Genomic DNA, 26,001 nt, shown 5'->3' on the forward strand with positions numbered 1-26,001 from the left:
ATTATTATTTTTCACATTAGTTTGTCTTTATTTATGCATGTGATTTGTTATGCTTGAAGTTTGAGTATTTTCAACTTGTGTTCACATATTCACATGTGATATAATTAGAAGCCTCATTTTATTTTGTTTATTTACTACTGATATTTATTGGAAAACTCTGGCATATCAAACATTAGAAATATAAAACAAATAAGTATTGACATTTTCTTATACATGATTTCTATCATTTTACATTAGGTTCGTCATCTGACATTGATTATGTGACACACTTTTGTCGAGACGAGTATACACCACTCACTCTTAGGTTAGGTTAATTAAGAGCATAGAACACACCTAGCTTATGAATCTAATGGGAGTGTTGATTGAGTGTGTTGAGCTCGTCACACTAGACATAGACAAGTAACTAAGATAATTACTTGGTCAACCTCTAGCCTTTGGTGACACCAACATGTCATGCCTTATTTATGGGTTTGCATATAATATAGGATCTACATCCCATGATAGAAAAACTAAATATAGACTTTACACACACTTAGGCACTTCTTCATCTAGCCAGTATAGAATGTGCCCATCTCCTCTTAGGAATGACGCACATTGTGCTACCAAACTTGGTTAGGTGAATCATCAGTCATTCCTTACCCAAGAAGGACAAAGTTCAAGCTATTACAATCTCTACAACATTTAGAAGATAGTTTTAGCCTTCTTGGTCACATGAGACCAAAATCTAAGTCCCGCTTTTGACATATTCTATGCCACATTAATAAGATGTATATGCTTGCTTGATGCCACAAAATCAAGTTGCAAGTCATATATTTTTTATCATTCTTTATCATTTCCTTTCTCAACATCCCTTCTACCACATTAAGTGAATACTCAGGGTTTCTGTCACTCTTTTGATGTCTTATCTACTACATCAAGAAGATATCTAAGCTTTCTTGGTCACCATTTGACCAAGATGTAAGTCATGTCTCAACATCTCCTCTACTCCATCGAGGAGATGTCTAGGCTTATTCATTTGTGCATGATTGACCTATAAGTTTTTCTCATTTGATGTCTCATCTATCATATTGAATGAATATTCAGGATTATACTCCTTGAAATCTTTGTATATGTGGCACCAATCCTCTATTGCAATGATGTAGGCATCTTTCGAAGCCCACAACAGTGTTTTAGAAACTCCGCCATTAGTCTTTTCTCATTTAAACCATGCTTTTGATATTTAGCATTGTTGATGATTGTGAATCCATTTAACAAAAAATATAGAATATCTTTGTTTAGGATATTATGCGTTTCATCTGTGATAATTTTTTTATGTTATAGTTATGTTAATCAACAACCATCACATAAGCCAATTTTTCACCCTCCTCCATTATGTGAATTACTCAAAGTCATTATTTGATGTCATTACTTCAACTATTTCAACATTGATTGAATGTTGCCTTACTAACTTATGATTTATCAATCCATCATTTATATTTGATTCACCATGATGTCATCAACATTCTCATCCTCATTTGAATTTTGACTGAGCTATTATCCATTGTCTTGACTATGCATTCGATGATGGAATGCCTTCTATTGATTTTATATCGATATTTATGTATGGCTGGTACTAATGTTGAGTTATATTAAATTGTGAGGGCATGATGCGTCACCATTCGATTCATAATGTTGCTCATAACAATCATCAACATAAGATTCCATCAATACTTTTTAATTAATTAAATTAGATAAATATTGAAAACAAGCGTTTATAATATAACTCTTTATATTGTAATACAATATTATCCAATTTTATGAATTGTACACCATTATAATTACTGAGTTAGGCTTCGTCTTAGACAATTTTCTTATTGCTTTTTAAAGCAGCTTTATAGTGTAAAATTTCTTTTCCAAAATCCAAAAAAAAATTTGAACTAAGAAATTGCTTTATAAGACAGTACGAAACCAAATGAAACTTTAAGACACTGAGGTTTTGTTTGGAACGACTTTTTTATTTCTTAAAATAGCTTTTTAGTACAAAATTTAAAATTTTTGTACTCCAAAGCTGTTTTAGGAAGCAATAAAAAAGCCGTCCCAAATGAAACCTGAAATTATTTGAACCATATCATACTACCTACATTTTTTTTCTTGAGTTTTTGCATTAAAAAATATGCATTTTTAGTGAATGTTATGTTTTACATATCTTCATGTGCATGTGAAATTTTTATTCATTCTTAAGACATTAAGATTCCATTCACTACAATAAATATTATAGCATACAACATAGTTATTTGTAAAATGCTATTATTTACGATTATTTTTTCTAGCATCCAAATTTTATATATTTACAAAATCATCACCCAATTATTTTTATTTACAATATTACCATCTAAATCTTAAAGTGCACCAAAAAATCATAACTTACAAATATAATTTAATTACATTCTCAATAATTTGATTGCATCACACGTAAATATATGAATTAATTATTATTTTAAAAAGGATTTATAAGTAAGAATAATTTACACACATTTTTTATATAGCCATTAGACATTTTTAGTTCACACTTTATTTATTTCACTACGGATGAAAAATAGCATCACAAATTTTATCATACTGTTGCGTCCTGAAATATTTGTGGCGATAGAGAGATAAAGTTTAGCGACCGAGCTTTATATGAAATTCCAACATAGAAATAGGTAGAAGAAATGGGTATATAAATCACAAGAGACTCCATAATTTTTATATGAAAAATCAAAAAAAAAAAGAGAAAAAATTCACATGGCCTGACCCAGTTAAAATGATGCTCATCCTTGAAGGATGGTGCTGGCTCAATGTAGCAAATATACATTGTATATAACATAGTATATAATAAGAGAATGACATAACAACAATTCTTAAAAGAATGTTGATATGTTTGTTTTATCAGTAGGATCGTAGTCGGCGGACGGTAGTGTCGGAGAAACAATAGTCGGTGGGTGATAGTGGTCAGAAGGACTGTAGTTGGTGGGCGACCGAGGTCAGAATGACCGTAGCCGGCAGACGACGGTGATAGGAGGGATCGTAATCGGTGGGTGACAGGAAGTCTCAAGGATCATAGTCGATAGGTGAGAGTGATCGAAAGACTATAGTTGGCTTGCGAAGGAGGTCGGGCAAAATTCTGGTGTCGATCGACAGTTAGGTAGAAGTCTGGTGGCAGTCGACGAAAGTTTTTCGGAGGTGGTGCCGGGGTGGAGATTCAACCTCAAAGCTCCCCCATGTTTCGTAAATATAGAGAAGATCGATGACATGTTAGGAGTGTTTCAATGAACGGTTCATATTGATCCCTTTGATTGTAGAGCTTTTATTAAGCATTAAGTGACCAAATGATGTCATAATTGAGTGATCTTGGGCTCGTTGAATTTTTCTCGTTGAGCCACTCGATTTGACTATAAGCATGTCATATTTGGGTGTCATTCAATCATCCAAGTAATGCTCCAAAGCTTCTAAAAATGCTTTGATCATTTGATTTGAACTCGTTTTGTCTCGGATTGGATTGATTTTGATGTTGTTGGGCTTGTCTCTCCGTGTTCTTCAATTTGACTATAAGTTTATTGAAATCAAAACTTGGATGGTTCCAATTTTAATTTTCGAAACATAAAACTTATATTTACATTGAGATTCTTGCCGGAACAAAATGAATTTTTGATGACATATCACATACAATTTTGATTAACTATTATGATTTTTTTAAAAATAAAAAAGTGCACCTTATTACCAAAAAAGAAAAAAAAAAGTAGAAGGTCCATAGGCTAGGAATTCGGCCGTTCCGCGAGGCCGAAGTCCAGACTCCAGAGTGAAGAGGAATTATTATCAAGGTTGGCATTGCGCTGACCCCGGTTGTCCAGAGACGCCCCTGCTTGCTGACTCACGTAGAAACCGAAAGTATCAAAGACCGGAGGCAGAACCTGGTTGCCCTTTTTCGTCTTCCTTCGTTTTGGATAAAAGGAAACGAAGGAAACGAAGGAAGCAGGAAGGAGCTTGCCCCATCTATTCGTGGCCTCCTTCTGAAATCAAGTTCTTATCGGGTAATTCATAATTTCAATCCGCGGTTCTAATTAATTTTTCTCAGGCTACTAGCTCTGCTTGTTATCGGTTTCTTAGTTTTCGATCTAGGGTTTCGGGCTGCTGAAGCCGGCGATTATAGCCTGATCTTATTTCTTTGGGTGCTACATAGTTTTTACTTTTGTGATTCTCTTTTTATTTATATGCATTGAGAGATTTTTCTGTGGAGATCCGACTAACTGGGTGTTGACATATCGGTTTGGTTGGCTGTTTAGAGCTTTGGCGTTGATCAACCCATGGTACTCTTGTAACGCCTTTTAGATGTTTTGAGTTATAGCTCTGTGTTTGTGATGGGTATTTTTCTGAGCTGCAGATTTGAATTTGATGATTTAAAACATGTCTTAGTTGGAAAAAAGCATGCTAGATTTTTCAGTGTTTTTTGGTGATGCAGATATGATATCTAATGTCAAGCTTTCTTTTTGTATTGTTCTCATGGCGTCCTATTTCCATATTTTCCTTTATGCGGGTTTGTTCATGTTTTTTTATTTTTTTGGCATCATCAATTTAGTTTTTCATGAATTAATAGCTTGCTTTGCGTTATTTCTTCGTGATTGCACACAAAGTTGGCTGATATTGATTGTGTTAATTGGATCTCTCCATGTTTTTTTGGCTAAAATTGTTATTAATGAAAGAATTCACCTATGTTATACTTTATGATGATCGCTTTACCTAATTTACCTGGGTTAGATTGACCAAGTCACACATGGGATCCAGGTTGGACGAGTTCAATCCAACTCATTATCTGATCCCTAGAGGACAATCCAAGATTAGCTCAGCTACTCGCCAAAAGAAGTCAGTGCTTGTGATAGATTATATTCAGCTGCGCACACTTACAAGCAACTGTAATTATTTCCATTCAATTATAGAAAAATCATACATTCAATATCATTCCTTTTGTAGCCTAGACCCACCCCTTCTAAATGGATTATCTCAAGGCCTAATATGAAAATATTTTAACCTATCTCTTTGTACCTCTTTTACAAGGTCCATTATGAAAGCTCTTTTACAGTAATTGCTATTGTTCTTTTCGGATGGTTTCATAGAAGCTTTGAGGATCATGTAAGGGGAATTTAATCTGATAGCATCCTAAATTAGTCCAACCAAATAATGCATTCCTCATCCTCAAGTAAGGCTTTCCCAAACTCACTGAGCAATGTTGTATGAAATATTCTTCTTGGTATAATGAGCGTGGAAATGGTGCGACCAAGAACTAAGGTCATGCTATTGATCAAAATTTAAGTCAAAGTCTCTACCCCTAGGGTGAGCAAGGTGACAACTTTGTCATTTATAACCTCTGTGACACATGGAGGAGTGCCTATCATTCATGCTCCAATATGTGGTCTAACAAGTTCATCAGCAATATGTGGCCAATTGAAGAGTTTTGTAAATTTCTAACTTGAGAAGCTTAGATATGGAAATAGATTTGAACTAAGATGGATTTGTCCTCAAACTCCCATGTATTCATAATTTCTCTTATATAGTCACGAGCAAACTCTTTTTTGTTTTTGTTGGATAGGATTGCAAATCATGTGTCGAGCCGAGTCGAGCCAAGTAGGGGATAGCTTGAGCTTTATATTGTTTTCCAAAATCTAACTTGAGCTCATTTTGAGTTTTTGTAGTAATGTTTAAGCTCAGTTCATTTAAAATTATGACTATTTGAGCTTCGTTTGAACTGGGTTTGTTAATTAATCAAACAAGCCTTATTGTGCCTATTAACGAGCAACAATATCAAGCAGCTTGTTAGTTATTTAAACATGCCTTATTTAACCTATTAATGAGCAACCGATTGAGCTTAAAAATGAGACTTTAATTGAATGATTTATTGAATAAACAAATATTTAATGAGCATAAACAAGTGGCTTTTGCTCAAGAACAAAATCAATCTGATATAGAAAAGAGCAAGACCTAACATAATCACATATTAAATGAATTTATCATCGAGTCATAAATGAGCATTTGTTGAGCCTTAATGAAGTTTATTAATATTATACAAGATTATAAACATATTGAACACCAAACTATTTAAGTTTCTTTTATTATTTGAGTATTTATAAAAGTTTTCAAGTTTGCTTAATTAGTCAATTAAATGATTATGAAGGAGCTCTAACAGAGCTGAGCTACGAGTAACTTGTTAATCGTGTTAGTTCATTTGTAAACCTATTTGGGGGTAAATAACACTCATGTGGTAGAGTGTATATTCATATTTATTTGTGACGTTATAAAAATACTTAAAAAGAATTCTAGTGTTGAATAATGGGTCAAAGTCTGATTGAACAGAATCAAACATTGAAGTTTAAACTGTGTTGCTCACCTTTGTGTAATCATTCTTTGTACCATTCTTCTAAAACAACTTCAATGTACCTACAACTTATTAATGATTCTAGCATGTTTAATATTGATCTCTGCCTGCATGACTGGAAATAAAATATTTCTTTTCATAAGTGTAATTAGCATTTGGAAGGAGTTCAAACAGTTTTCCCAAAACGGAAACAACATTGTAAAGTAAAAGGAGAATATTGCTGTGCGATAGGATATGTTGTATACTTTTGGTGTATAATTGAAATATCTTGCATTTTAAGGTATATCTGATGGTTTGTGGGGAAGCATATTGCGGAGATGACTGTTGCCATGAATTTCTTAGAGATGGCATTTTCTGAAGTGATTAAACATTGTACTTGAGAGATGGCTTAGTATGGTATATGAACCAGAATGTACCATTTCTATTCCATTCATGCATATTTGCACAAGTAACAGAATGAGTTGCGAAACATTACTTTGAACAGAATGCTGTTTGTGGTAATGCAATTTTACATATGGTATCATTTTAATTTAATGGCATTTACGTGAAAGTGGCTGCTTTATGGGTTGATGCTGGATTGAGCATTCTTGTTCAATTGAATTGGTGGTAGACTTGACTTTAATCAAAATCAACTATCCTTTTGGTGTTTTAAAACACCAACTGATTGGTTTTGAGCCTAGACTCTTTAAACATTCAAACCCTTGACCCCTCATACAATTTTAGTTTATTTTACCTTCTATTTCTTCATGCCAAAGGAATTTTTCCTAAATTGGTTTGCAATGTAACATAAGTGGACCTCCTTTTTTTATTGCAGTAACATGCCCAACATGCATGACTTCTGTTTTTCAAAATTTTCATTATCCTGCCACCTTCCCCACCTTCACCAATCCTCTCCGATACCTCTCTTAGAATCATATGATCATATTTTTTATTCTTAGCTAGATGATTTCTCATGTTTCTTGTATAATCCAAAATACCCAATCATTTTGAGCCTACCATTCTTGCTGATAGGGAGAGCTTCGATTGATACTAAAAAGGATAATTACATCTTATAATCCAAGAGGAACTAATTTTCAAAGTCTATGAGGCGATGGACAACAATCAAAGACAAGTTGCCTCTGCATAACTATAGAAAACATCAAATGCTTGCATAATCAAGTTGATTTTGTGATAGCAAGCTTCCAAACTAAGAATTTTGGATCATTTGAAGCATGATATGCTTAATTTCAAAGTTATTGGCTTGACGATCGCTCGCGGAATAGTATGAATAGTTAACAAAGTGTAATTTCTAAACTCCTGGATACTCATAGCAAGGAACGTTGTTGCTTATTCAGGATTAGCCATAGCTTTACTAGCTGTGTTATTAGCTCAATTTTGCCTCCTTAAATTTCTTCAAAGAGATTTCAGAGGGAATTAGGAAGATTTGTTTATGATTAATTTGGTTGTTTTATTTTCATTATGTGATTTGATGTTTTGGAGAAATTTTCTTTGGAGTTGTTCCTAGTGAAGACTAGAGTTTGTGGAGAGTTAATTTACATCTTTAATAGTAGATTAACTTGTATATTGATTTGTTATGCTGGTATTAATAAAATTAGCCTACATTCTTTCTCGCTGATTTTTGTTGTTTTTTTTCGTTGTTATTGCTATTTTTTGGCTGTGTGGAGATCAGATTCCGATCAAATTGGTAATAGTGCATCTTTTTTGGGACCTATGTCAACTAAGAAGGTTGATGAGTTGGAGGTGAGGCTTGATGGGGAAGTTGGAAATCTGAAATATGAATTCAGATAGTGAATTTCAATAATTGAAGACAAATCAAATCTTGAAGAGATGATGAAAATGATGTTAGAGTTTCAAGCCAAGAAGTCATCATCGGAGGCAAGGGCACCGTTGATCGGACAAGGAAGTAGGGAAAATTCTAATATAGGGATGATGAGGGAGGATCAGGAGGTGAAAATTTTAGGGAAGAAAATGAAATGTCACCTTTCGAGTCATTTCAAAGGAGGGGAACAGGTAAAGGGTATGGACGACAAAGAAATTGGGATTGTGAAGATCAAAGAGCTTATTTGAGGGAGAGGGAAGCATGGAGGGATCACAGCACCCGCTACACTAGGGAAGGGAGAAGCAATTGAGGGTTTCTAGGGTGAGATAATTGAGGATGCCGGCTTTTTAGGGAGAAGATGCTCACGGGTGAATTTATCAGGTGGAGCGATATTTTGCTGTAAATGAGTTGACAAAAGATGAAAAACTCACCGCAACCACTCTATGTCTGGAGGGGAAGGCTTTGTCCTGGTACCAGTGGTGAGACTTGCGAGATTTGATCTGATCATCGAGGGAGTTCAAAGATTGTTTACTAGAAAGTTTCTTAATCAGTCAGGAAGGAAACTTTTATGAACAATTCTTTGCTTTGTTGTAGGAGGGGACGGTGATAGAGTACCGGGAGAAGTTCAAGTACTTCTCAGTTGGGAAGGTTGTTAGAGACTGTGCTATATGAGAACTTTATGAAGGGGCTCAAGCTTGATATTCGAGCAATTGTTCAATTACTGAGACCATGTGACTTAGGGGAGGCTATTGAGTTAGCTCAGTTGTTGGAGGATAAGAACTCCTTGGAGAGGAGTCCCCGCAGCAGCAGTTCAGGAGTCTCATACCGCACGACCTCTACATTTATGTCACCAAAGGTGCAAACGATGCCTATTCAGAAGGAAGCCCCGAAGATAAAGGTTAGTGAGTAACTGAGTATGACAAAGGAGGAACTTGAAGAGGTTGACCTGGTCAAAAATTTAGGAGAAGAGGGCTAAGGGTTTATACTTTAGGTGTGATGAGAAGTTCGTTCCAGGCCACCGTTGTAAGGACCGTTCATTACAGGTCCTAACAATTTGTGAAGAGGAGGAAGATGCTACAGAGGTGGAAGGAGAGGATGAAGATGATCACGTGCATTTAGATGTTGTAGAGGTATCCGTTAACTCAATGGTCGAGTTCATGCCAAACTACACCATAATGGTTAAGGGGAAGATTGGGTATCAGGAGATGATAGTACTGGTGGATAGTGGAGCTACCCATAACTTCATTTCCAGCAGGATGTGGGATAAGTTAGGACTGAAATTAGTGGACATTTGGGGCTTTGGGGTTATGCTAGGAACATGAAAAATAGAGATGAGTAGAGAAATTTGCAAAGGGGTGATTTTAATCCTTTCGGAGGTTCAAGTATTGGAAGACTTTCTGTCATCGAATTTGGGGAGCACAAATGTGATATTGGGAATGAAGTGGTTGCAGAAGTTGAGGAAGATCAATATTGATTGGAAGGCTCTAATAATGGAGTTCAAGGTTAAGGTGATAAGAATGGTCATTAGAGCGGATCCTAGCTTATCCAAAACTATGGTTTCACTCAAAACCATAGTAAGGGCAATCCAGGATGGAGTAAGATTTTTTGTGGTGTTGCAGAGTTTGGAAGGTGAATAGGATTGGGAGAAGATAGAAACACCAGACATGGTTTAGCCATTTCTACAGTTGTATCGAGAGGCGGTCCGCCTCCATGGAATTTTGGAGTCCATAGTGTTAGATAGAGACAAGGTGTTCTTGAGCCACTTCTGGAGAGAGCTATTCAGGATGCAGGAGATCATTTTAAAGAGAAGTTCAATATACCATCCACAGACTGATGGAAAGACCGAGATGGTGAATAGGAGTATGAAGGCTTATTTTAGATATTTTGTATCAGAAACAACCAAGACCTGGGTGAAGTGGTTACCCTTGGCCTAGTACTGGTACAATACATCCTACCATAGTGTAACACAGACTACACGCTTCAAAATTATTTATGGTAGAGACCCTCCTCATATGGTATATTATGAGACCAAGAGCACTCCAGTTTCATTAATGGAATAATAGTTGGGGGAGCAGGATAGGATATTGGAAGAGCTAAAGGGACACCTACTGAGGACACAACAAATTATGAAGAAATAGACTGACGAGTAGAGAAGGGATGTGTAGTTAAGGTGTGTGATATGGTGTGTTTGAAGATTCGACCCTACAGACAGATGACCTTAGCTTGAAGAAGAAATGAAAAGTTATCTCCACAGTTCTATGGGCCTTATGAGGTCATGGAGAGGATTGGTGTTGTAGCATATCGTTTGTAGCTATCCCCTACTTCCACCATACGCCCAATATTCCATGTGTAGCAGTTGAGGAAAGTTATTAGGACCACAGTCCATCAGCGATGCTGTCAATGACCTTGACTGAAGAAATGGAGATAATCCTGGAGCCAATGGAAACGAGAGGAGTTCACTCAACAACCAGAGGAGCTAGAGAAGTGTCGATCGAGTGGAAGGATTTTCCCTACTACGAAGCAACACGGGAACCGTATCTAAGGATGTAAGTGAGCTGAGCCAGCTCAAGCTCAACTTATTAACGAGCTCGCGAGATAAGCTTATCGAGTTTCTAGATCGAGCTAGAGCGAAATTTTGTGCTTTTTGGCTTATTGAGCTCGAGTTCGATTCAGCTTATGCTCGGCTCAATTACTCGCGAGCTAGCTCGAGTGTGCAAAAGGCGAGATCGCAGTCGGGCTCGAGTGTACGGAAGGCATGATTGCGGTTGGACGGGAGAAGAAGAAATAACAGGCAGGATCGCATGCAAGAAGAGGAAATAGCGGGCGCCGGGCAGGAAAGGCTATTCGTACGTGGGAAGAGGAAAGAGGAAATAGCTGACGCCGTACGGGAAGGTGGGTTCATATGCGGCAAGAGGAAATAGAGGGCATCGGGCGGGAAGGCAGGATCGCACACGTGAAACAATATAGCAGGTGGGAACTGGGAAGATGAAATCGCGAGACAGAAGCTTGGGTACGGGATGGAGTTCAGACGCAAAATTTGAGCTCGAACCTTCGAATTGAGCGGCTCGACGAGCTCGAGCTTGCCTTCTGAGCTCGGCTCGAGTTCGAGCTTGGGATTTGGCTCGCGATTCGAGCTTGAGTTAAGCATGACTCGAGCTCGACTTGACTCATTTACACTCCTAACCTTATCGAATGATTCAACAACCATTTTCTTTATTCTACCTTAAGGATAAGGTGGCTCTTTGGGGGGGAGTGTTGATGTACCATTTGAGCTAGTCCAACCAATCAACTCAGCCCAAGCAAGGGGGGCGATCTAGCTTTCGAGCGGAAGAGCTCTGTGGGCCCCACTAGTATGGGTGGCGTGCAAGGAGAGAGGGGGGCTTAAAGGGAATTAATTCTACTTTTAATTACTTATCATAGAAAATCAAAATTGGGAGGGAATTAAGAAGGTTGATTTCGGGAAGGAGGGCTGATTTGAATTCAAATTTTGGAGGGAATTATGAAGGTTTATTTAGGAAAAGTTGGCTAATTTAAAATTAATTTTTTGGAGGGATTAGAAAGGTTTATTTAGAATTAATTAGGTTGTTTTATTTTCATTATGTGATTTGGTGTTTTGGAGTAATTTTCTTTGGAATTGTTCTTAGCGGCGCCTAGGGTTTGTGGAGAGTCGATCTACCTCTCAAATAGTAGATTAACTTGTATCTTGGTTTGTTGTGTCAATACCAATAAAATTAGCCTATAATCTCATTCTTTCTTGCTGATTTCTGCTATGTTTTCTCTTTGTTATTTCTTTTTTTTCCTATGTGGAGATCGAATTCCTATCATGCCAACTTGAGGGGCATGCATGTGGAGTGTTTCTTGTATAATTTATATCTCCCTTTGACATTATCGTGCTTGCTTATGGCACCATCCTGCTTGCTTCACATAAAAACAGTTCAACATATTTTCAAATTAATGACCAGAGTGAAATTTTCTTTCTTTTCTCTTCTCTTTCTTTGTCTCTTTATTCTTTTATTTTCTTAAAGCTTCTCACCACTTCTTACCTCTCTTTCTAATCAAACCTTTAGTAGCTTTTGACTTTTCAAGTTCATCTTCTTATTTTCTCACCAAAAATAATCATCAAAATGTTTTTCATTGCCAACAGCATTGCCTTTCTCTTCTTCATAAACTTGTCCGCCACCAATGCATTGGCTCCTTTGGGTTTGTTTTAATGGAAATTTTAGTTGAGAATTGAAATCTAAATCATATTCAAGTTTTTATTTGAAGTTAATTAAAAATAAAAAATTTGCAATGAATATTTGAATATGCTCTTATTTACCTTGGCAAAATTATTAAGATAGTATCTTAACAATTCTTTCGTCCCATCCCTTCCAATATAGCAATAAATTTTGGATCTCCTTAATGTCTTATCTCCAAATTGAGCTCTCTAATCTCTCAAAGCATCAAAGGTTTGAGTCTCACATAACCATATAAATTCTATGTGATGTTTGAATGTAATGTGTGCTAGAGATCTTTGAAGCACATCTTCTACACCACAACATATCTATTGATATTGAAAGTGCACCTATCTCACAATGTTTTAATGGCTTTTGGCTCTTTTTAAATGTTTTAATGGTATGATTTGGCTCCTAGATATATTGTGTAACACTGAGAATTAATTCGCTTGTTCATCTACACTTAACATGTGTGATCATTTTTTTCTGATACATTGCATACAATTAATAAATTTACTGCTTAAGTCTTCTTTAAATCATAGTGCTCCAACATATATGATCAAATTGAAAAAGCTCCACTTGAAGTTATATCCTTCAAGTGATGAGGACATCTTCAGCGATTTCGACATATGTACCATCGGAGACGCCGGAGATCAACGGCCACGATCAGGAGTTTTATTTTGAGTCATTTTATGTAGTAGCTTATTTTATTTTCAATTTTTACTGCTTTACCCTTATGGGTGGTCATTTGATATTGTAGCCCCGAGGGCATTTATGTCTTTTAGTTTTTGTTTCATTTTTACCTATTTATAGGAGGCCTCATGCATTGTATGAGATGATGAATATTGATATGAAATTTCAACTTTGGTTTTGGATCTCTTTGTGAGTTCTCGAGTGAGGATTAGCCTAGGAGAGGCTCAAAGCAATACCCAACATCCCCTTGGTGGAGCTCTTGGTTTTTCTCTATTTTTCTTCTTCTTTCCTTCTCCCCTAGCCGCCGGTTTTCCCCCACCTCCCCCACTACTTGATCGGCGAACCACCAGCCCCCTCCCTTGCCGTTAAACCATAGATCCCGCCCCTCCTTCCTTCCGCCGGCCACCCTTTCCCTCTCCTCCACCCGTCCCAACCCCCACCTAGACCCGTCGGCCAATCCAGGAATCCCCACCGCCGACCACTCCAAATCAGCCCATGGATTTTGACTTCTCTAATTCAATTCAACTTTCATTACTTTCCTAATTCGTTCCCCTATCATTTAGAAAATTTCAGATTTGAAATTTAAATTGAAATTTGAATTTTAAATCCCTCCTTAAATGATAGAATTCAATTAGGAAACTCTTTACACTTCATCTAATCTGAATTTAATTCAAAATTTGAATTAATTGCTATATTCAATCACATGGGCCCCACTCTCATTTAATTTAAACACAAAATTAAACCCCCATAGGGCCGGCACATCTCTTCCCCTCTCTCTCTCTCTCCTTAATTTGCCACCTAAGCGGCATTTATTTTTCCTTAAATCTCTCCCATACCCGCCACCCCCCATTAATCCACTAATTGGGGTTAATTTGAATTTCAAATTAGCCTCTCCCATTAAGGAAAATCTGAAATTAAACTTCAGATTTTCCCTCTCTTCTCTTTGTCCCCAAATCACTTGTTTCAACCCAAATAACTCCACCCATAGCCGACCCCTTCACCCTCCCTAGTCTCCTCCCATTATCTCCTCACCTCCTCACCAAGCTCAAGAGAGATTCTCCCTACCACCACCACCATCATGCATGGTTGATTCAGAAGTCAACTATGGTTTCTTATTTGATGATCAAGGACAAACCAACGTCCTTGAATCCCCTTTCTTCGACGTAAATTGACGTGGATTCTTCCGTGGAGGATTACTTAAATCGCATCTTGTTCACGCTAGTACCTTCCATCGAGGAGCATATTCTTTCCCGGACGTTGGATGCTCATTAGTCATCCTGTGGACTACCCGCCACCGGCTATCTCTCCAATGGACTACACTTTGGGCGCCATTTGTCTCCTAGTGGCATCGCTCGGTTGCTCTCAATCTTCCTCCATTAAAAGTGCCACCAACAAGAGAGTGAGTGAGGGACCCAAGGTGAAGAGTTCTATTTGTTAACCGTGGATTATTGTTTCTCGCCATAACATTACTCTCTATTTATATGTTGTCAATTTGATATTGTCTCGTTAATCTAGTTGTAACCGCATGCCTTACATAATTTCGACTTGATAATTCTGGAAACCTAACTTGTGTAAGCATTAATTCTATAACTAGCAAAATTTTAATAATCTTATATTAAAATCCCCAAGCAGTTTTTGTTTCCATGCATATGTTTCACATCAGAAAGTCCAACAACTTTTAAATTTTATGACAACCAATGCATCTTGCAAACATTTAATGCTTAAGCATATTCTGAGAACTTGCATTTTTGTTTGAGTAAGTACACTAAAAAAATATTAGATTCTTTTGGAGGTTTGGTATATACTTGTTATTACCATATTCTAGTCGTGCCCTTATGCATCTTCAACTTCACAATATCAGAACAACTATCTTGCAAGTTATATTCTTTTTCCTATAATCTTAAATAGTATATGACTCATATTTAGAAATTAGTTTCTTATACGGACACACTTTTACAAATTAGATAAATCTATAATTCATTGATTCTTATCTCTGCTTCCAATGGATATTAAAAGAACTTTTATGTTTGCACATGGCCAAATTGCGGGTGTCACGGACATGCTACTCCCTCAAGGCTTGACAAGCTCATTTCATATGCCTTTTCTTTTAAAAATAGAAAAAACTCAATTTGCCACCTAATTTTTTCCATGATTGGAAGTAGTTTTGTTTTGAAGGTCTCTCACTAATCCTTTAGGTTGCTTTTCATCTCCTAAATCCTCAATTTTAGCCATTGCAACTTTAAAGAAAAGCAAATTCTTAACATCTTATAAGCATATTGTATCTCATCCATATAATATAGTTTCATGAAATGCTTATAAGGGGGTGCAAAGAGTACAAGAGTAACAAAGCTTGATTCTCATCAACGATCATCAAATCTATGTTACTCTAATTTCTGACAATGGATTTAAACTCTTTAAGATGTGATTTAATAATGATCCTACCTTCTTGGATGCATATCTACTTTCAATAAAAGTCTAGAGATTTTTTGTCATGCACAAAGATTCTAGCTTGAGATACAACCCTTGATTATTTTCTATACTATTTTTATTAGGAACTCATTTGCCAAAATAGTTTGGTCTCCAGGATTTTTTCATCTATTTCTTGTTTGTCTTCTTCACTTTAAGCCTGCCATATTTTAATATCCCATGGCATTTTCATGAGTTCTCCTACTAGACTAGGATATCTCATTTCTTGGTTATCCAAAGCCTAAAAATTTTGTGCTATTAGACTTGTCATTCTAGAGGTCTGTCTTCCATACCAATTGTGACAAGCCAGCCCATACACTGCAAGGTCATGTAGGAATGAACGGGTTTAGCGATCCTAATACAACTAAGATGATGTAATATATGTAGATCACACAAAAATAGTCGGATTCATATACCAAATATCACCAATTACACAAAAAAACCATTTTTTAAGGCTTAAATTTAAAAATACATGAAAGTTGGAGCCAATTTATAATATAATGTCAAATAAATCAAATTAATCAACGAGAAATTCAAATAATAAAAAAATTACAAGCAATTGTAAATTCTATGCTATAGATGAAATCTCAGCTGTAGCAAATTTGATTGACAATTGGTATGGGAGAAAATCTAGGTATTAAATGCTTGTATTCTATGCATTTAATACCGAAGTAATTAAGAAGAAAAGGATAAAGGAAAGATCACCGAAATGTAGAAAATCTAGGTCTTACACAATTATTAGGATACATCTTTCTTTAGAAAGTTGTCTATCACACTTGCATAGCACTTGAAGAAATTCTATAACCAACAAGCTCACATAAGATTGAAACATGAATCTAAAATAAAGTCCATAAAAAAAATATAAATTTGCTCAGATTAATTATTTGATTGACATAGTCGATTATAAACATGTAGGTCTACATCATGAGGTAGTGTCCTCTTTCGCCTAGCTCAAACCCATTACTAAGCGAAACCTCACAGTTTTAGCTTCATGGTGTAGTTTCTCATAAGGTTACTCATCCTAAGAGCGCTCCAACATGATCACATTTAATTTTCGGCTGGGTGATAAAACTCCAACCATTTCATCAAAAAAGTGTCTCACATATTTTAGTTTAATTCTTTAATTTTATAGCCCAGATAAGAAGTTCCTTAATATTTGCGTAACAAACTTTTTAATTTAGTTTCCTTACGGTAGATAGACATTCTTGCAGTGTTTTGACCTTCTACTTGCTGATCACAGCAATTCCTTTCCCGAATTCTGTTTTTTTTTTTCCCTATGGAACATCAGTCATCTTGCTGTAATTATTATCTTAGTTCCTCTAGAAGGTTGCAGTGCTTTAGGGGCTGCACAGTTAATCAACTACAGCAGCAGAAGTTGCAGATTTTAGGAAGACTAGGGATTAGGAACAGTGCCGGGTGTTTTCAGGTCTCGGCCAGCAATTCATCATGTTTCGGATGCTTATCCTACTGGTGCTGTGGGCTGAATGCGGGAAGAGTAGCAGTGGAACACAGCAAAGAAAATCCACAAAAAATGGTGGCAGCCAGCAATTAATTCAGCGGCAGTGGGAAAGGAACAACTGCAGGGGCAGTCCCTGGCACAGCTAGTTACGGGCTGCCTGATGGGTTGCAGCTTTTGTAAGCTACAGTAACAGGAACTGCAGGGAGTTCGGCTGAGAGGAATAGAGAAGGATTTCCATTGATTTATGGTCTATTTATGGCAATTATAGTAGGCAATATTTCTTATTCAATATCTAAACAAACTCTACAAAATTAGGAAACTCTATCTATATAAATTAGATAAGCTCAAACTAAAAGATACTTCCAATAGAAATTATCCTATTCTGAATTAGGAATTAATAACAAGCTTATGCAAACAAGATCAAATTCATCCTTAACTTGATCTAATTTAAATTCTAATCTAATTTGTGGTGTTTTGATCTCTATCATATGATTTCCGATTGCTGATTCGATCATGTCTCATAACTAGGGGCGTAAACGAGTCGAGTTTTAGAGCTATCGAACTCGGCTCGTCAGTCGGAAAGTGAGCTCGAGTAGAACTCGAGCTCATCCCATTATAAACGAGCTCGAGCCGGCTTGTAAGCCGTTCAATTTCATACTAGATTTCGCATTTGTTCCATTTTCCTACCCAATTTCTCATTTTGTCGCCTGTGTCTGTCCCGTATTTCGAAATTAGGATAGCTTGCATTAATGAAAATATTATAAATAACTAGCAAAAAGTAGAAACAATGGTTTTTTCTTTTTGAAAACTTGAACCGGCTGGTTGTTTTTTTTTTAAACCGTTTATTTTTTTTAAATAAAAATATGTTTGCTTATTAATTTAATTAATTAAATAATTTTCAGCTGGCTCGCGAGCTCACGAGTCGAGCCTCAACCAGGTCGAACTCGAGCTCGTGGCTCGATAAGCTCGGCTCGTGAGCTCGCTATCGAGTCGAGCTCGAGCCGGCTCGGCTAATTTACACCCCTACTTTGAACTTCCGGCGTCAACTTCTTTGATTTCAACTGTGTGATATGAGAATTGTTACTATCAAGTATCAACAACTTTTATAAAAAAATTATATCATTTAAACTTGAACGAATGTGAACGAGGTAGTTTCTTATGGACTTATAACTAATTTATTTGAAGAGGCGATCAAATTGAGTACCCCTTTATGGTATAGTCTTGGATCATCTCATCGTTTTTGGGATGTTATAATGGGGTCAAAGTTGTGCAATACTGCTCTACTCCGCGCTGAACAACTGGGAACTGATGGACGGAGAAAGAACCCCCCCAGATACTTGGAAATTGAAAGGACACGATACATTACTTCAATATATAGGTTGAACCTAAATCTAGTTGCAAGAGTAGAATTATCTAGTCCAGTTAGCCTTATGGCTCCAATTCGAGTAAGACAAAAAAGAAACGAGCTTCCTTTCTGAATTTGAATGATTACCCGATCGAATTTGGTTACCCAAGGTGGCTCCTAGAATGTTCGAATGTAATTCTTTGGATGGTGCTTGGGTAGCCTACCAGCTCTTCCTTCCTCTTTTATGCCTGTTTCTTGTTAGAAAGAGAAAAAAGAAATTGAGGTTGGATGAAGTCCAATATTCTAATCAGTTGAAAACGAATTGTGATTTCAGATTGAAAACGAATTTTTAGAGTCTATTGAATCACTCGAAAGATCGCCCGTTCCCCTATGGGGCCAATGGTCAAATCCATTTTCATACTAAAAATTTAAGTCTTGCCGGAGAGGTTCAAATACTTAGTATTTCTACGCAAATGTATTTTCTAACCATCCTAGTGGAGCTAAATCCAAACTCTACGTGACACAGCACTTGTGCCACATTAAAATAGTTGAGCAGAACCTTCAGTGTTACTCCTTCCCTTTTCTTCTTATATTTTCTACATTTAATTCCTTGAAGCTTCTCCCCACCGCCTGCCTTTTTCTCTAATACATCATCATCAGCTTTTAGATTTTCAAGCACACCACCTATCTCTCCATCTTCTCTCCCTATTTTCTTTCTAACATGCACCTGAAAATTTTTTCATGGTTAAAAACACCCAGGGATCTTAAGGCCTAGCACACCCACCACCAACAGAGATTATTTTAACTATTATATTAATAAGAGTTCTAGGAGGTAGAATCTAGTTCCAGTTTCAAATTTTGATATGATGATGTTAAATAATAAGTTTTTGAACCTTTTCTTATTCAAAAACGAAAGGATTGTTTGTATTTATCCTCAATCACCTATTTTGAATTATTAACTTATCTTAACAAAATTATTGAGACAATATCCTAATACCGAATTTATTTATCTTTAAGGTATTTACTTTACTATTCTGTTTAAAGTGTTTCATTTAGTACAAATCATTAAAATTGAGTTATTCGCATGTGTTTTTTTAATATGAATCATCTGCTATTTCTTCTAAACACGGTAAAGAGATTTGTTGCTAATGAAAATGTGCTTATTATATCTTGTTCTTTTTTATCTGGAAATTTTTAATTAAACATCTGAAGATCTCCTAAAACGTGCATATTTTAGTTTTCTAGATCACTTTAAAACCATCACGTAATCAAGTTTTCTTTTGGTTTCTACCGCGACTGCTTTCTAACGTTTCTTGAACCGCAAACCAACCAAAATATTTGACTTGTCATCTAGCATTACACCTAAGTTTCACTGTTCTTGTGCGTTCGAACCAATTTCCTAATAAAAGTTAGTTGATTTTTGTTATTCAGAGCAGACTTGAAAATGACTGATAGTCATGAAACTGATAAGAATATTGAGATCTGGAAGGTCAAAAAATTGATTAAGGCACTAGAATCTGCCAGAGGTAATGGCACGAGCATGATTTCTCTTATTATGCCACCACGTGATCAGATTTCTCGAGTCACCAAAATGCTAGGTGATGAATATGGAACTGCTTCAAACATCAAGAGTAGAGTCAATCGACAGTCTGTGTTGGCAGCCATTACTTCAGCTCAACAGAGGCTGAAGCTTTACAATAAGGTACCTCCCAATGGACTAGTTCTGTATACTGGCACCATTGTTACTGAGGATGGCAAAGAGAAAAAAGTTACAATAGATTTTGAGCCTTTCAAGCCCATCAATGCATCCCTTTATCTCTGTGATAACAAGTTCCATACAGAGGCTCTCAACGAGCTTCTAGAGTCCGATGACAAATTTGGTTTTATTGTTATGGATGGAAATGGAACTCTGTTTGGAACATTAAGTGGCAATACCCGTGAGGTTCTCCATAAATTTACTGTTGATCTCCCAAAGAAGCACGGAAGAGGTGGACAATCTGCCTTGCGTTTTGCGAGGCTTCGGATGGAGAAGCGCCACAATTATGTACGAAAGACAGCTGAACTTGCTACACAGTTCTTCATTAATCCTGCTACAAGTCAGCCAAATGTTGCTGGATTGATTCTGGCTGGTTCTGCTGATTTTAAAACAGAGTTGAGCCAGTCTGACATGTTTGATCCCCGTCTTCAGGCAAAGATTCTCAATGTTGTTGACGTTTCTTATGGAGGAGAAAACGGTTTCAACCAGGCAATTGAGCTATCAGCTGAGATCCTCTCTAATGTAAAATTCATACAAGAGAAAAAACTTATAGGGAAGTATTTTGAGGAAATAAGCCAAGACACCGGGAAGTACGTTTTTGGTGTGGATGACACACTTAAGGCTCTCGAGATGGGTGCCGTTGAGATCCTCATTGTTTGGGAAAATTTAGAGGTTAACAGATATGTCTTGAAAAACAGTGGTAGCAATGAAATCAGTATAAAGCATTTTAATAAGGAGCAAGAACTTGACCAAAGCAACTTCCGCGATCCTGATACCAACGCAGAATTAGAGGTGCAAGAGAAGACTTCTTTGCTAGAATGGTTTGCAAATGAATACAAACGTTTTGGTTGCAGCCTCGAATTCGTCACAAATAAGTCGCAGGAGGGCTCACAATTCTGCCGAGGATTTGGCGGAATCGGCGGCATTCTTCGCTATCAGCTTGATATCAGGTCATTTGATGAGCTTTCAGATGGGGAGGCATACGAAGATTCTGATTAGAAATTAACAAGTTGATTGATTTGAGCTTATGATGGCGGATTCTTTGAGGATGCTGCAGCCTGTAAGTTGATAAACAGTTTTTAGTGTGAGTTTTTCTATTAGATTCTTGCATCATCTGTGTGCAACTTGTTCTAAACTTTATGCTTTGTGATATAACATTATTCTGTTGTCAAATGATTTATGATTTTTGAATTAGTTCAATGAGGCATAGTTTTCTTTGACAGTAAACTATTTATTTATTTTTATAGCCAGATGATATCGACTGCATCTTTGATCGATCTGTCAAACTATAGCTTCTATCTGAAAAACGAGTTATCTGAATTTGTTTTGGAATTCCTTTTATTGACTGTAGCTTCTATCTGAAAAACCGCACCAGTTTTTATATTAGGAAAGGATGATTTTATGTTCATTGCTTTTGAATGTAAAAATAAGGTTTTGTTCAGGATGATTTTCTTACTGTTTCTTAAAACAGTTTTTTATTATAAAAATTAAAAATTTTATATTAAAAGCTACTTTAGGAAGCAATAAGAAAGTTGTCTTAAAAGAAGGCTAAAAATAAAATAATTTTCTTGGAAAAATTTGAATTTATTTGCTAAATTTTAAATTTATATCATTTTCTAATTGCGTTCAATCCAATTAAATCATAGAATCTAATACAATCATTATTTTGTAAAATAAGTTTTCTAATTTGAAGCATCCAAAAGAATCCATGGGGCGCTTGTCCTTCGGTCGTTCAGGGTTTTGGTATGCAAGGTATGATTTTCCTTTCTTCTATTTTTGTAACATAAATTTGATGTATGAGAGATTTTGGTTTATTACTGTTTTTTTATTATTATTTTTTAAAAAATTGTATTAAAAAGTTATTATACAAAATAATAACAAAATTGTCTCAAAATAAGTCTTAGGCTTTGTTTGAAATGGCTTTTTTATTACTTCTTGAAGTAGTTTTTTAGTACAAAAATTTTAAAAATTAAAAGTTGTTTCAAGAAGCAGTAAAAAAAACCGTCCCAAACGAAACCTTAGGGGCTGTTTGGTAGCATCCTAGAATTGATTTAAGTAGGATTTCGTAAATCCTCTAAATCCGGAATTTGGAAATCCTGAGAGGCTTAAATCCTGAAAACTGTTTGGTAACATTCATGATAAATCTTCTTAAATCTCATGTGACTGTTTGACTATAGAGCAAGATTTACTGAGCGGATTCTTCTTCTAGCACCATGGATTTCGTAAATCCGGCAAATACAGGATTTCGGAAATTCTGGATTTAGATCGAATCGGCGGAATTTTCCGTCTAGGGAGGATTTTGTTTGCCGTGACATTTGGATTTGCATTTTAGGCCGTTTGGCTGGATTTCGCTCAAATCCGCCTCAAATCCAACCTAAATCTTGCTACCAAACAGCCCCTTAGTTTTAAGACATTGTTTTTTACTTTTAAATGATTAAGATTTTGTTTAGGATGACTTTCTAATTATTTCTTAAATAAGTATTTTAGTAAAAAATTATAATTATTTGTATTAAAAAGTTACTTTAAGTAGTAAAAATTCGTCCAAATAAGCGACTGTTCTTAAAAAATTCTTGTAGAAAGAAAAAGAAAAATTTTCAAAACGCATGAGTACTTTCGAAAAGCACTTCTTAACCTGCCTGCCTTGGACGAAGCCTGTTCAAAGCCCACTGTCCCCTAAGCTGAGCGAATCTCTGTAGAAAACATTGTCATGCAGTAAAAAAGAAATATAATTGCTCATACAATAAATCCATATGGCCAGATTTTTAGCCCTTGTGAATAACGTAGATGGGTCCTCCGCCTCTTCCACGGCAAATTATTAGGTTCAATCATGGGACCTAGAGATAGATACGGATATTAATAAAATATTATTTTAAGTTAAGCGTGTCAAAAATGCAGGGAAAGCGAAGTGAAAGTGCATCTAAAGCGCAGGCGACATGACAAGTTTTTATTGGATGTCTGGACCTATTTTTAAGTCCGGTGACCAGACCTAATAATTTGCCCTCCTCCACGCTATTAACCTGTGGTATTCGATTCTCGCACTAACCACAAACTTCTATCATTCGCCTACCGACTCCAAAAAAAAAAAAAAAAAAAACCCCAAAAAAAAAAAAAAAAAAAAAATCCCTTTTTTAATCCATGAAGAACATGTTCAATCGAACTATCGTGCTTTTAATGAAAATTTGAAGAAGAAATTGGTGGAAAGTGGAGGGAGATAATCATGACTGTTCAACGGTTGTTGGTCACAATAATAATTTTATGAACCAAAAAATTCTACAAAAGGGTAGGCCATACAATGATACCATTAAGCAAAGTCATAAAAGGCAATTAATGTCCATCTTATTCCCAAATAAGTACATGTAATTGTTTATATAACATTATAAAATTTCATAATGAAGATAGGGAGGGTTGGCCAAATATAGAAAAATACATAAAATTAATATATTTTTCTTTTTATCTTTGATTTATAAATTATATTGGTGAACCGGTCTGGATGATTTTAACCGTTTCAAACATATCTTTTACTTTGATCGAGATTTCATGGTGTTTTTATGTATAAATTCGTATTGGTCAAACCATCATTGTAGATTTTGATAGTTCTCATGTAGTGGCAGAGTCAGAAATTTGAGTATAAATTAAAATTTTCAAATTAAATTTTAGAAAATTTTCATATTAATGTTTCTTTCCAATATGCGTGAGGAAATAAAACTTTGAAATGCAAAATTAACTTTGTATTCTTCCAAAGTTTCATCGGTCATATTAAGATTTGAAGTCGGATCATGATGAATGAAAGGGGGATATTAAATTTATGCTTTAATGCAAAAATGATGATGATAATTTAAGGCTCTATATGATTATAATGGTAATAATACATTTTTTAAGCTTATAAAACATTTCATAATGTTATATTATTGAAATAACCAAAAATTTCATAAATATTTTTCATACTTTTGGTCTACATCAAAATTACGAAGGAATACACAACTCTCCTTGGCCTATGGTTGAGAGCTTAGGCTTCCAACTAAGAGGTCCAGGGTTCGAGTTTATGTGTATGCATTGTGTGTGTGAGTTTGCCTTAAATGGCCTAAATGTCCAAAAAAAAAAAAAATTACGAAGGAATAATCTAACTTTAAGCAGATGGTTGCCTGTGCTTTGTCTCATTTCATTGTGGGTAGTCACGTCAGAATGTTGATAGTATCCTCGCCGTTCGAATTGGCGGCTTGAAACACTGACCAAGTAAAACATTTTCAGCGTTCTTTTTGGGGACAAGGGCTTCGTTTGGCTTAGCATTTCTACTAATTTTTAAAATAAATCTTTAATTTAAAAAGTTTTTATGCAGCTCTTTTAGTTTATTGGTCAGGAGTTTTAAAACAGTGTTTTAGAATTTATGTATATTTATGAAAATAATAATATAAAAATAGACCCGCATTCTATACTTGAGAGGAGAATGGGAGTTGGACCTAAAGCTTATACTTTAACCTGAAATTGAATGTTGCTTCATCGCTTGACCATCGCCATAAAACCCCATAGCCTGACTACAGCCTTTAAATTAATGTTTTCTGACTACAATCATTTGACCACCATTATTATATTATAGTCTTCTAACAATCATGGCACTATTATGATCTGACAATTATTAGAACTTGACTATAGTCATTTGGCTACCATCACCTGAGAACGGATCTCCGAGCACTGTGTTCTAATTTTAGTCTCCAACCATTATTTCCCAACTACGATCACCTAATCATTATTGCCTAATTGCCCTACCACAATCGCCTGATTACTTTCCCTAATATACAAATATTGATGCATATTGACCTTGTCGCTAGATGTCACCGCCAACATTGATGCATATCATCAACTAGAAAGTTAATGTAGTCTTTGATACCAATTGATGATCGCTGACTATGCCTACCATCGCCAATACATCAATACACCTCATAACTTATAAGATTGATGCTCGTCATTGACACAAGGACTGACTATCACTGACTTCATTGCTTGTTGTCATTATCAGGAATTACACTAGATTTATTTGTCTTTGGCATCCTCTCATCAAAGGTGAATCATAGACCACATCGCACATGCACTCTAGAAGACAACTTCAATAACACATGGTTCTTTTAACTTCCATCGTGGAATCCATCCTTATTAGTTAATGTTTGCTATAGTGCATCAATATCTCCCATAATATGGAGATGTACATAATTTGTAATCAAGAAAATATGTTAGTAGATTCATTCCAACTTGGTTGCGATTTTTCTGCTTTGTAAGTTTTTCACATAGATATTATGTTGTCTTCTTGTATTCTTTTTTTGTCTATTCATGAGCTGAATTTTTGTACAAAACTAAGACGTTAAACATTTTTTGAATAAACATGAATTTGTTGACATGCACCAAAGCCATTTGAGTTCCATGATTATTTCAAAACTTCAACTTTGAGCCAAATCAAACCATGCATTGACTTGTGCTAAATTATAAATTGAAATCAATTAAACAAAAAACAAAACATAGTTGAACTTATTTGATCAATTTTTTCAACTTGATTTTTGGGTTTTTGAATTAAGTAGTTTTTTTTCTAGTTCTTATGTGTTTTGAATTGAAATATTTCCCAACTTGGTGTCTGGTTTCTCATTATGAGATGATTTCAAATGAATCAGCATGCATTTACTTCAAGAGAATGTGGCTCAAAATGTGGGCGTTTGACAAGGCTATAGAAGACTCAAGCAACAATTGGCCTTTATTTTTTTATTTAAAAAATGAAAAAAAATATTTTTTAAAAGAAATAATTTTCTTTTTCACCCAAAATAAATCTTAGGTATTTTTCATTATTTTAAAAATATGAGTTCACAATCATCGGCTCTGCA

General features: G+C 35.6%; 1 protein-coding gene across 3 annotated transcripts; it reads left to right on the forward strand.

Moving 5' to 3' along the window:
• Nucleotides 1–3,784: 3,784 nt before the first annotated feature.
• On the forward strand, nucleotides 3,785–21,364 carry LOC110098254 (eukaryotic peptide chain release factor subunit 1-2). 3 transcript variants are annotated; one of them, XM_020825009.2, is made up of 2 exons: nucleotides 3,785–4,049; nucleotides 19,813–21,364. In XM_020825009.2, exon 2 carries the CDS (start codon nucleotides 19,826–19,828, stop codon nucleotides 21,134–21,136), a length of 1,311 nt encoding a protein of 436 aa, XP_020680668.1. In that variant the 5' UTR covers nucleotides 3,785–4,049; nucleotides 19,813–19,825; the 3' UTR covers nucleotides 21,137–21,364. The 3 variants fall into 3 exon arrangements, with proteins under 3 accessions (XP_020680668.1, XP_020680670.1, XP_020680671.1); XM_020825011.2 differs by having other exon boundaries at nucleotides 19,818–21,364; XM_020825012.1 differs by lacking the exon at nucleotides 3,785–4,049 and adding an exon at nucleotides 4,159–4,325.
• Nucleotides 21,365–26,001: the final 4,637 nt, after the last annotated feature.

This window comes from Dendrobium catenatum, unplaced genomic scaffold, assembly GCF_001605985.2.
Source record: "Dendrobium catenatum unplaced genomic scaffold, ASM160598v2 fragScaff_scaffold_249, whole genome shotgun sequence".
Lineage (NCBI taxonomy): Eukaryota > Viridiplantae > Streptophyta > Magnoliopsida > Asparagales > Orchidaceae > Dendrobium > Dendrobium catenatum.